The sequence below is a fragment of the Carassius gibelio genome, chromosome B10, assembly GCF_023724105.1.
Source record: "Carassius gibelio isolate Cgi1373 ecotype wild population from Czech Republic chromosome B10, carGib1.2-hapl.c, whole genome shotgun sequence".
NCBI classification, from domain to species: Eukaryota; Metazoa; Chordata; class Actinopteri; order Cypriniformes; family Cyprinidae; genus Carassius; species Carassius gibelio.
In genome coordinates this window covers 12,330,888-12,343,344 of record NC_068405.1, presented here as the reverse complement: position 1 = coordinate 12,343,344, position 12,457 = coordinate 12,330,888, and the positions used below count along the sequence as shown (strand labels likewise).

The window sequence follows — 12,457 nt, the reverse complement described above, 5'->3', positions numbered from 1 at the left end:
AACATCCCATAACATGAATCTTATTGATAGGGACCCTCCATTCGTCACTCAAAACGATGATAAATGCCATCAGCGATCTGGAATAGCCCCGCCCACCCTCACCAGCTGCACGACCATCAGTAAACGTCACCATAGGCAGAGCGTAAATGGATTATGTCCTCGCCTGCATTCGTCCATCCATCCATTGATGTTTCCTAATGCAGCCCTGCATTCTTTATAGACTTATGTAATGTTGTATGCCACTGAACATCCGCTGAACACACAAACTTACATCAGTGAATGCGTCTTCCCACACATGTACGTATAAGTAGCAACACACATTACACGTATGAACTGTACACATATGCACTCAAGTGCAAGGATTAACTGAGGCATAAACATATTGGGCCACAAACACACACACACACATACATTCTAACGCATGAAACATAATCCCCAGTAAGGAGCTTTATGTTTAGATATGATCATGGGCGAGACTGGCCCCAAATGACATATACAGACAGAGATTATGGCACCACTGGGGCCACTTTCGGTCAGCAACTATTGGGTTTTTGTTAAGGGAACCAGGGTGAGTTTGCCTACAAAAATACATCATCACTGCAGCGCTCTATTGACAGCCATTAAAAGTAGCCATGCATTCAGAGTAAATAAGACTCATATTGTATTTTGCAAATACAAATATTTTCCAAGCATGCCTTTCATTCCTTAGCTGCTAGCTATCCAGTTCCTCTCTTTCATTTTCCGTTCTCCGCCAGTGCCATAGGCCTCCTCCACTAACAGGAAGTACAGCACTCATTTACAGCTTGAGTCATAACTTTGCTATCCCAGTGTTCCTTTGTGGCCAAGATGCTTGTTTTGCGTGTTTCCCAGGTTCTTGAGATGAAGGGCATATTTCTCGTCCACTTCCAGTCTCAGTATAACGCCTATAGCTGTAGTCATGGATTTGGGACTAATACAGTTTCACTGAATAATACATGTGTCTTTGAAATAGCATAATTGATATCAATTATTCAACCGTGTCTCCAGCATTGTGTTACATTTCCTTCCCAACTTCCTGCTGAGAAACGTAATGGACATAGAGGTCACGTTGGTCCCAAAATGTCAAGAAAATTTCAAAACATCTGTGTTGCAAGACTGAAACCCCATGTTATGTACTCATCGACAGGACGGATGCTTTGCTTGTCGTTGGCAGTTTAATGTGACTGTTAAATTTTTCATCTGTTAAAGTTATTGTGATGGGCATTAAAGGTGTGACAGCCTTAAGACTGCTTTTTGCTGCACTTGAGCGGGCACTGTAAACTGCCCTCACATCAAGCATTTTTGCATTTGCCACGTGGGAGTAACAAGGTCAATAACAGAAACAGCACAGCAGTAGGATCCCACACCCTCGGTATGTCAATTTCATGCTCTCTGAGCCAAAGGCTGTGAGAAGAAACTTGCAGAACATCTTGTGGTGGCTGCGGAATGTCTGGGTATATGTTTTGTCTGCACGTTTGCTAGTATGTGTAGTTCACACTTGAATAAAATTGATGGGGGAAAAAAATAATAATAAAATGATTGGAAGCTTAAAAAATTCAAGCAACATTATACAGCACATTTCCAAGTCTCTGTGTAGTACTGCAGCTGTATTACTGTAGTAAATATATCAATTCAAACATATTGTTGCCATTACCATAGACTCACCTAACTACATGAAACTGAATGTTGTGGAGTTAAATAAAAAATAATACTTTGCATGTCACTATATGATTAAATAGTCACACCATAGTATAGGTATGTATACTATAGCATGTAGCTTTGTAGGTTTAATTCAATAAAACAATATTTATAAACTCTGTATTTTTAGTTTTAAAACTACTACGGTGAAATTTTAATTAACTATAATCATTAAATTAATTTATACAAACCATGTATTTTGCTGGTTAAACTATTATATATATATATATATATATATATATATATATATATATATATATATATATATATATATATATATATATATATATATATATATATATATATTTAATTTTATTTATGATAGTGTAGGACACACACACATATGCTGTACGGGTGCATCTCAAATAATATTATACAGAAGAAAAAAAAAGTTATCTCTTTTTTTGTAACTTATTTCAAACAGTGAAACTTTAGATTCATTGCATGTAATGATTAAATGTTAATTACATTCCATAGATTCCATATAGTGTTCAGGTCAGGCATGTTGGCTGCCGAATCAAGCACAGTAATATCACGGTCAGCAAAGCACTTGGAAGGGGGTTTGACTCTGTGGACAGGTGCTAGAGTCCTGCTGGAAAAGGAAATCAACATCTCCATATAGCTTGTCAGCAGATGGAAGCATAAGGTGCTCCAAAATCTCCTGGTAGATGGCTGTATTGACTTTGGACTTAATAAAACATAATGGGCCAACACCAGCAGATGCCACGGCACCCCAAATCATCTCTGACTTAAGAAACTTCACCCAGGATTTTGGATTCTGTGCCTCTCCAGTCTTCCTCCAGACTCCAGACCTTGAGTTCCAAATGAAATGCTAAATTCACTTTTATCTGAAAAAAAAAGGACTTTGGATCACTGAGCAACAGTCCAGTTCTTTTTCTCTTTAGCCCAGGTAAGATGTTTCTGACGTTGTTTCTTTTTCAGAAGTAACCCTTTTCCTAAAGACGTCTAAGCTTGGTGACTTTTAATATGCTTTGATACAGCACTCTGGGAACAGCCACCCCTTTCAGTAATGACCTTCTGTGACTTACCCTTTTTCTGGAGGGTGTCAATGATCAACTTCTGGACCATTACCAAGGCAGTCTCACCATTATTGTGGTTTTCAAAGAAAAAGAGATACCCAGAGTTTATACTGTAGGGATGGTCATTAATGAAATTCAAATGTAAATATTCTAATATTTTCAGATACTGGATTTTTGACTTTCATGATCTTTAAGCTCTAATCATCAAAATTAAAAAAGCACAAATACTAATTAAAACAATGAATTTATACTTCTAGAAGTAGTTCAGAAAGTCACACATATTACTTTACACTTAGAAAAAGTTAAAATCCCGACAAACGTCTCATTGTTAAAGTCTGCATGAACTGGAATTCATAGTCTTGTATTGTAATGTGTTTCCAAATGAAGCAGAATACTAAATATGAAAGAAAGAAAAAAAGAAAAAATGAGGGCGGGGCTTGATTGTAATGCACCCCTTTACCATCTAACATTAGTTGTAAAAAAATAAAAATAAAATAAAATAGGGTCAGGTTTGATTTCCTGCAGACTTTAAAGGTCACCTGTCTGTGTTTATGTATTGAACAAAGTGATTTCGAAATGGAGGATGTTTAAAGATTTTTAGACTTTTTTAGACAGAGGCTCATGAATGGGCATTACTTTATGACCAGGTAAATAGATGCAATCAGACCTTTGCATGCGAAAGTAAAAAAAAAAATGGAGGAAGGCAGCGAGAAGGAAGAGAAGGGGAGGAGAGGGGGTGGAGCGAGGGGAAGGTCAGAGTGCTGCTCTGCATGATAAAGATGTTGGCGACTTGGCATCTTTGTCAGGATTCTCTGCACGCAGGCCAGATATTACCTCTTTCTCCACATGTCATTCCAACCCATTCCACCAAGACACTCAAGCTGAAGGAGGCAGTATAACTTCATGAGTCAGAGCGAAAGGATTAGCTTTTCATTTAAGCCTGTAATCATGGCTACTCAATGCTAACTCTCCCAAGCACAGATAGGAGCTGGCCATCTGGGTCAGGGGTTTTCAGACTGGGGTCCAGAACCTCAAAGGGGACCACAAGGGGGTGCTAGGGGGTCCGTAAAAAAAACAATTAGCAGGAAATAATAATAATAATAATAATCTAAGTTAATGTATGCGCTTATAGATGCAATAGATGATTGTCTTCAGAATTTTTTTTCGTTATGCTGGTTGAAAGTCTTTTCACATTCCAATAGCAATCATTAAGTAACATGGTCTAAATGTATTTATGTATTTATATATTCTGTGGAAGGCGTAGGACCAAGAAATGCTCGTTCCGAGACCCTGCACACCCTGTTCGCGCAGACAGGATACATCATCAATGCGTTCACGCACGCTGTGCAGACAGAGCGAGAATGGCAGGCAAGCATCAACAACCTGATCTTCCTTCCTGGTATTGTAGTACTTTTACTAACTGTACTATTAAGTTTTCTCACCAGTGAATGGCACATGATGTATTGCAGTAATGTTGTCTCTGGTCGTCTGGTCTGTGTTTGTATATGCCATCAGGGGGCGTGGCTTTGTACAGCGACTATACAAGCAACACACACACATAGACACACACACGTGTGTATTTATACATATTCGTTTTTCTTATATCACATAAATATAATTATTTATGTTTATTTAAAAGTATGTTATAAGTGTATTTTATATCTGACCTTTTAATAATATAACTGTATACAAATTTCAATGTTAATGTGATACTGACACAATTAAGATTTTAATGAAGTGTGTGTTATGTTCTGATTGAAAACATAGAAGCTGTTTAAATTAATGGTATTTAAATTATTCCTATTTGTATACATTTATATTTATTATTTTTATATATATAATAAAATAGTGTGTTAATTGTTAATCTCAGATAGCTTAATAAAAATATATATTTTAAAGAATATTAATTATGACAATTTGTTTGAAAATATATAAATATAAATGTAAATTTTATTCAAATTGATTTTAAATTTGGAAAGAATTATCTTATCTTTATAATATCACACTTAATTTTTTATTCCACACATTTTTTCCTAACATATTTAGGGGTCCTTGGCATCAAAAAGGTTGTCCTCAGGTCAAGATCAAGTTCTTAATGTCTTAAGATGGTACCACCACAAGCTATAATGTAATGTATGTTGTAAAACCGGACAAAGGTCAACTTTGGGGCTTAATATTTGAAGACTGAACTTGTAAATTTGAGGTAGGATGTGACGATGTCCTTCCCGGTGGCCGTTATTAGTATTCCATGAGGCTGATCATCTATTGATCTCCTCCGTCAGTGAGATTTTAAGGAAATCAAATACGTGAGGCAAAAGCTGCTTAGTTTGATGCACAGGCCAAGAGGAAGGGAAGGTGGGTTAGATAAAATAAGTGAAAGAAAAAGAACGTGAGTGCTGATGAAGACAAATCTAAGAAAAAATCCTGAGCATTGCATAGACTAAAAGCAGACAGGCAGAAATTTGGACCTATGCGCCGGTTTTCACTCAAGTCGAGCTGAGCTGCTTAAGATTGGGGAAGAAAACCCCCCGTAACCCTTTCATCCACCTTCAGACCCCAGAATCATCTCTGTTTCTCCTTTCCTCACTCAGTCCGAATCTCTCAATCTCCGGTGGTTTGCCAAAAGTCTTCAGTCAGCCGTTTCTGCTTGACTACCCTCAGTAAATCAATCCTGCTGATTGGGTCTGCTCTCTGACAGGGCAAGGACCCTGACGAAGACTAAGAGAGATGTATACATGTCGCTCCTGGTTACAGTCACCTGGCTTTAGTGGCTTGGATTGGTGGAAAAGGTTCAAAGTAAAAGGGAGATGAATGGGAACGGCGAGGTTCTGTTCAGAACGGGCTAAATTAAACTTTTAGGTTGAAAGCGGAATGTGTTTTTCTTCATCGCAGGTCATGACATTTTGACTATCTATAGATTTGTGGCTTCTGCTTTCAAGTGTGTGCATTTACATGTGCATGCTGGTACATATGTTGAGTGGAGCGTGCTGCTTCTCTACTCGCGGAGTACCTTTGGGGACAGTGTTAAGTTCATCAGTCATGCAAATGAATGCAGTTTTTGAGTAGAATTATCTACCTCCTGCTCTCTGGAGAACATTGCTTTCAAGGAAGCACCATGATGGGATTTCCACGTAACCTCTACAGATGTAGACCAACCAATCAAAAGTACGGTGCAATGGTATTTCTGTTAGAAACATGCTAACTTTGCCATCTTTCGTTTCTCATACATGAATGTGCATGCATTACAGATGCCTGTATTTATTAGCATATTTGTGTTTTTTTCATTCTTTGGCAGGAGAATTTCAACCCAGAGTGCAAATTCAAAGAGAGTGTGTTTGAGAACTACTATGTGACGTACTCCTCCATGCTGTACCGCCAAAGCCAGTCTGGACGCTCATGGTACATTGGCATCAACCGGGATGGCCAAGTAATGAAGGGCAACCGTGTGAAGAAGACCAAAGCAGCCGCACACTTCCTACCTAAAGTCATCGAAGGTCAGATCAAACTTTGAGATCACGGCTGCATGATTAATCAAATGTGACTGTCATACGCATCTTGTCAGTAGAGATGGTTCTGTGATCAGTAGTAAAGCCTCATCACGTGCTTTCAGATGGAGAAGCATTTACTACACAGAGCCGCAGTTCACTGACAATAACTTAAATAAATTCTTCTTTGAGATGATGTGGCTTCTTATACCAAATAAGCCACACAATATTTAATATATTCTAAGCAGTGATAATGGCTGTGTCGATTAGCATTGCATTAATATATACTTTATAATAATTAAAAATTTAATAAGACAAACCCGGATAAACCATATATTGTCGTAGTCGTGTGCTTTTTAGTCATGTCGAATCAATGAAAGCAGTTAAATCTTCTGTTTATTCAGCAACCACCATAGGGATTTCCTGGATTTTTTCTGTGGACGTTTCTGAAGTTTCAGCACGAGAGCACACTCTGGCATTCGGATGGAGATTCACTACTGATCACAGAACTGTGCTTTAATGAAAGATATGCATGACAATCACAGTTTCTGCCTAAATAGCGATTTATCGCCTTTGCGATTTAATTTCAATTAATAGTGCAGCCATAATTCCAATGCAGAATATAGATTACCAGAGACTAATTCCAAGATGGAAAATCTAACTTAAAGGGGTAACTGTGTTTTAGATTGTTAGACTGTGTTTTTAGTAATTGGTCCAAACAGGTGACAATAGACCAGTTTGGATGGTCTATTAGCAAACCAGGTGGTCAAGGCTGTTTTTGGAAGTTGGTGGCTGGCCAACAAAGAGTAGCTAATAAACAGCTTGCACTGACTAATGAATAATATTTAGCTTGCACTAGCTGTAGACCCAATAATGACAAACTTAGACTAGGTATCTTGGACTAACTTATAACCAGCTTACACTAGCATAGACCAACTAGTAACCAATCTTAGAGCAGATAATAACCAGTCTAAACAAGCTAAAGACCAGCCAATAACCAGCAGCCCTAGTTTAGACCAGCTAGTAGCCAGCTTGCCCTATCTCAGGCCAGAGGCTGGTGGCATAAAATATTTAGACTAGCCTTAAAATTCAGTTACAAAAAAAAAAAAAAAACAACAACCTTAGATTAGTAGATAAGCTGAATCCAAAATACAAGATTTTGCCCCATCTTAAACCAGTCTATATTCAGCTTGTACCAGATGTCATAGATGAGCTTATATCCAAATTTGGCCATCTTATACTGGATAATAATTAGTTTGTACCAGCTAATGGCCCTCCCAATATTCAAATTAGTGGTCCAAACAAGGGTTTTTTTTAATGGCAGATTCTTAAAAAAAAATGTATTGCACTATTCCAGAGACTATAACTTTAGTTACTCTGTTGTTGCTTTAAATAACCTCAGTGTGTCTTTATTCTTCTTGTTCCCTTTAGTGGCCATGTACAAGGAACCTTCACTGCATGAGCTTGTAGCGGAGCAGAGTCCTCCACGCAAAACCGTAAAGACTTCAGACTCCCCGTCTCACAAGAATGGCAGGAAAGAGGCCCCCAGAGCTGATGCTTCATAGCACAGGGGGCGCACGCAGGGAGGGTGAGGGACTACATAGACACTGAGAACTCCATTTTCCTTCATGTAATGAGGGCAGGAAGAGCTGTGTGAGCGGCTGTCAGTTGTGGGTTTTTGAACGGGGCAAGATCAGATGGACAAGTGGAGAATCCCTGCCTCTCTCCATCGAACCAGCTCACATATATTTCCAGACCTGACCCCCCCGTATGATCCCATAATCCTCTGCAAAAACATTTTTCCATGCACCCATGTGCCCTACTTGAGTTCTGTCACAGTGTCAGACGAAAAATGCAAACAATATCCATCCTAACTGAAGAATTCAATTGACTTTTCTTTCCCTACGGTTTCTTTTTGTTTGAACAAAGAGTTTTAGTGCAAGAATAAAAGCGAAGGAGAGAGAGGTTATTATCCCATATCATCATAATGATTTCAGCAGATGAGACCCTTGCTGGTTCATTTTTTTTTCCTGCCATCACTTTGCCAAAGGCTGCTCTGTGCCAGTCAGAACTATACGAAGGAGCATAGTAAAATTAGTTTTTATTGGACCATTCAATGAGGATCCAGTTCTAATGGTCAGCAGGTGTCCATTGATTTCTGCTGGACTGCTGCCAGGGAAGCCAGTGGTGTTGTGCATAATATGTGATTGGGCAGCTTTTGAAATCAAACATAAATCTGTAGTTGTACTTCTTTCCACTGTCTGATATTCTCAAAACAACCCAATGAGGAGGATTATGAATTTAGATTGAATCCACAACTCAAAACACATCTGTTTTTGGTTTAATTATGGCTACAACTGCGGACTGTAAGATCCAAAAAAAAGAAAAAAAAAGAAAAAAAGAAATTCTCGTGTGAAACTCTATTCATGTTTAATGGCCAGTTGGCTTGAAGTGGCTTCTGTATCATTGGCAAACGAGTGAAGATTATTCGGGGCAGTTGTTTGATAGCTCTTTGATGGAATTCTTACAGGGGATTACATGGAGTCGAGCCATGATTGCTTGAATTATTTACTCCTTTTCCCGGGAACGTTCCGCTTGTTCAAGCAGCTCGGACAAGAGATTTTAATATGCAAATTTAAATTGCGGCAAGCTGATCAATGACGCAATGTTTGTGTGCGTTTAGACGTGCGTATTAGAGTGTGAAAGAGACAGAACGATGTGAAATGAACATCTGCTTCCATTATTTATTTGTGTGTGCGGCAGTCTGGACACACGTGTAAACGCATTGGCTCGCACACCACAGTTGATCATTTTAATGGCTCGGTAGAGTCTGGGCATTTTAATCTGCCTGGAGATGTTGACTGATGACCCTCTCCAGGTTTCATAATTGACACATAACCAAGCGGATGTGCTGTGACATCCAGGATCTCTTTGTAATTCCACAGGCATCTTATCAGTTTACACACACCACACTCCGTTAGTTGTTTGCAATGTGTGCGTTTGCAAGTGCATTGGTCAACCAGCTTCCAAATGGTGACCTTTTGTCCTACAGAAGGGAAGCAACCGCCTCTTAGATGATGACATGCATTTGTGGGCCAATAGCAGTTGCTGAGGCTGTAGAAGGTATGGCTTGCATGTCTTTTGTTGGTTTTGCTGCTGTTCTGTCTGAGAAAGGTCATTTGTTAATTCTTATTTGTGTTCACATAGACGTTCACATAGATCTCTTTGAGCTGTGCCCTAACATCTGACCAGCAAGAAAAAGAAAAAAAGAAATAAATACATACATAAAATGAATCAATATTTGACTAACAATTAAATCAAAGGACATAAAATATTTTGGAAAATGCATCAGGAAGTAGGAAGAATGTATAGTGGATGTTAGTGAGGGTTTGTGCAAGTTGCAGAAAGTGTTTAGCATGTTGAAGCAAGGTACGTGTATGTGTCTCAATGAAAGTTATTAGCAAGTTGAATATTAAAGGAATATTCCAGTTCAACTGAATTGAATGAACAGCAGATGTGGCATAATGTTGATTTAACTAAGAATGCATTTAAATCTTTTCCTAATTTTCTTCAAAAAAAAAAAAAAAAAAAAAAAAAAAAATTTGTACACTAAAATCATGTTAACATGCACATTTTTATATCTTGTGCCGTTTTATTAAAGAAAGATTATATTGAAATTTATCCTCTTCACTTTCATTGTAAGTGCTTCACTGATTTTTGTTGCTTCTACTTTTTTTTCTTTAGAGAAAAGGGGGGACAATTGAAAATACATTTTTGTGTTAATCAACATAATGCCACAAGTGCTGTTCATTGCACTTAACTTGTATTGAGCCTGGAACATTCCTGTAATGTGTAGCATGAGAAAGGCTGGAGAAAGTTTGGTTATGCATGACGAGATTTGGGATGAAGACAATTTGCTGGCTGCGAGAGTCTGTGAAAATCCTGAGGGCAGCTCTGTGATTGAAGTTAGCTGGTGGAGAGGAAGACGACATTCGATTATGAGGAGCAAAACCAGAAGATCATTAAGTTGGATTCTTGGAGGAGAACGTGTGCTTTGGTGCTAATGATGAGAGTGAGATCCGACACAAATTCTTGCCGATTGAGAGGAAGTTGAGGAACATAGTCTCTCTGAGGATGGGGGGAGGAGAACGCGTTATGTGTAGCGTATCTACCTGACGCTAAGAACACAACGATGAATGTTGCGCAAATATGTCCCCTCATGTGTGCTCCAAAGTCATGCTCCATTTCCTGAGCAATCTCCACAAACCCTCTCCTGTGTGTCCAGTGGCTATTAACCTTCCCTCCAGCTCTGTGTGTGTATGTGTACGAGTGAGTGAGAGAGAGAGAGAGAGAGAGAGAGAGAGGTAACGATCGATTGACTCAATAAAAGCCAAACTGGAGAGCAATAGCCCAGCGCTGTGAGCAATAATTTCCCTGTTCAACTGAGGAACTCGAGGACATTAGCAGACGATGAACTGAGATGATTTTTTTATTTCTTTATTTTTTGTGGGACTTTATCCAGTGGGAGAGAAAGCGGCAGAAGAAAGGACAACATGGAGATAAAGTGACATCCAGATCGCAAACCCAATTTGGGTATTGTCAAATGGGCCTTGCTCGCTCGCTCCCCCTCTATTGCTTCTGTCCAGACCTGGTTTTGCTGTGAATTTGCTAGTATTATATCTCTCCTGACTCTCGCTCTCTCTTTTAAATCAGGGCAAGTTCTCAAGGACACACTGAGTCCACCCTCTGTTTCATTTGCCCTCAATTCAAGCATGCAAAAAGAGCGAGCTGATCAAGGGAACACTTATGAAATTTTCATGCTGTATTTTTGTGATGAAAAAGAGATTTCATAATATCTATCTCAGAGAAGTAAAAGAGAACAATATGTGTATATAAATCAAAGAATGATTAAAAAGTAATATTAAATGCAATAAAGCAGTGATGACAGTACTGTAAATGGGTGCTTTTGGGGAGATGGACTGCCTGGTCTTGCCAAACCTGCTGTGAGCCATAAGGACTTTGGACATGTACAGATTTGAGTTCCTTTTTGTATTTGTTTTTATTAAATTGTAATATTAATTGCAACCGAAGGCCATTTTACCCACAGTAAAAAAAAAAAAAAATTGTCATTTTAAAGAACTGATGGGTACTTGTAATTTGCTTTTATATTTAGTGGAAAATATGTATGAACCTGAAACCTTGTATTTGTTTGATTGTTTTCTTTTACTGCTATATTTTCCCTTGTGCAAACTTGTTTTTTATGCTTTTTTTTCTTGTTAATGGACTAATTGGACTTTTAAGACCTCCTCACCCATACTTAAATACATGATTTGTGACTTAAGCAAAAAAGAAAAAAAAAATACTCAAACTAAAAGCCAACGCACCTTTTTCTGAACAGGTCTTCCAAACGAAATGAAAAGAAAACAAGCCAGTCCTTTTCTTCCCTATCCTCTTGTCTTCCGAAAAAGCAAAGTCTTCCACTAGCCAGGGCTTGCCTGAGTGTGGCAATAACTGCCAAACAGAATGTGGCTTCCTGCTTAAGCCCCGCCCCTGATCTTACAGTGGATGCAGGAACAGGCTGATTGGCTGCAGCCACTGGAGGCGGAGCTACACACACCTCAGCATGGAGGCCTGCGTGGAGACTCACCGAAGGCTGACCATAGACCAACAGCCTGGGTCATTTGGCCATCCCCTGCGCCCCTAACCAGCATGGCAGACGTGCTGCTCTGAAAGCCGACACACCTGGGAGAGTACTGGGACTCTACTGCATGCATCCCACTTCGGAAATACTAGGCAATGACTCCCCTTTACAGAGCACAGGATCTCCTTAGCACCTTCTCCTGGCCTCTAACTTGACATCCTGTGTACGTTTCTAGAGCAATTATACATCTCTGGGTTAGGAGGAGGAAGGGGGTGTGTCTTATTACTACATATTACTGAATAAACAGTTATATTTGTATTATTGTAAGATGTGTGATGGACTGTATTGTATATAATATGTGTTTTTAGATGTCCGCTGTTCCTGGTTTTAGAAAATGACCACGCATAATATCAGAAGCATGCAGGAAACAGATGGCACAGACAGATGCAGGTACTCACAGGTGAGCAGTCAGGTGACAGGTGAAAGACAACCTCTGCTCCCTCCACTTAGCATTGGCACACTGCACATGGACAACACATCCACACACGAGAGACGCTCACTTTGTGCAGTATTTA

At 39.1% G+C, this 12,457-nt stretch overlaps 1 protein-coding gene across 1 annotated transcript in view; it reads left to right on the top strand.

Moving 5' to 3' along the window:
• The window catches only part of fgf11b (fibroblast growth factor 11b), a 41,744-nt gene extending 29,535 nt beyond the window's left edge, over positions 1-12,209 (top strand). The window contains exons 4-5 of the mRNA XM_052566543.1: positions 6,052-6,250; positions 7,673-12,209. Of these exons, the coding sequence (XP_052422503.1) occupies positions 6,052-6,250; positions 7,673-7,806 (333 nt within the window). The 3' untranslated portion in view covers positions 7,807-12,209. The remainder of the gene's footprint in view (positions 1-6,051; positions 6,251-7,672) is intronic.
• The last annotated feature ends 248 nt before the right edge of the window (positions 12,210-12,457 follow it).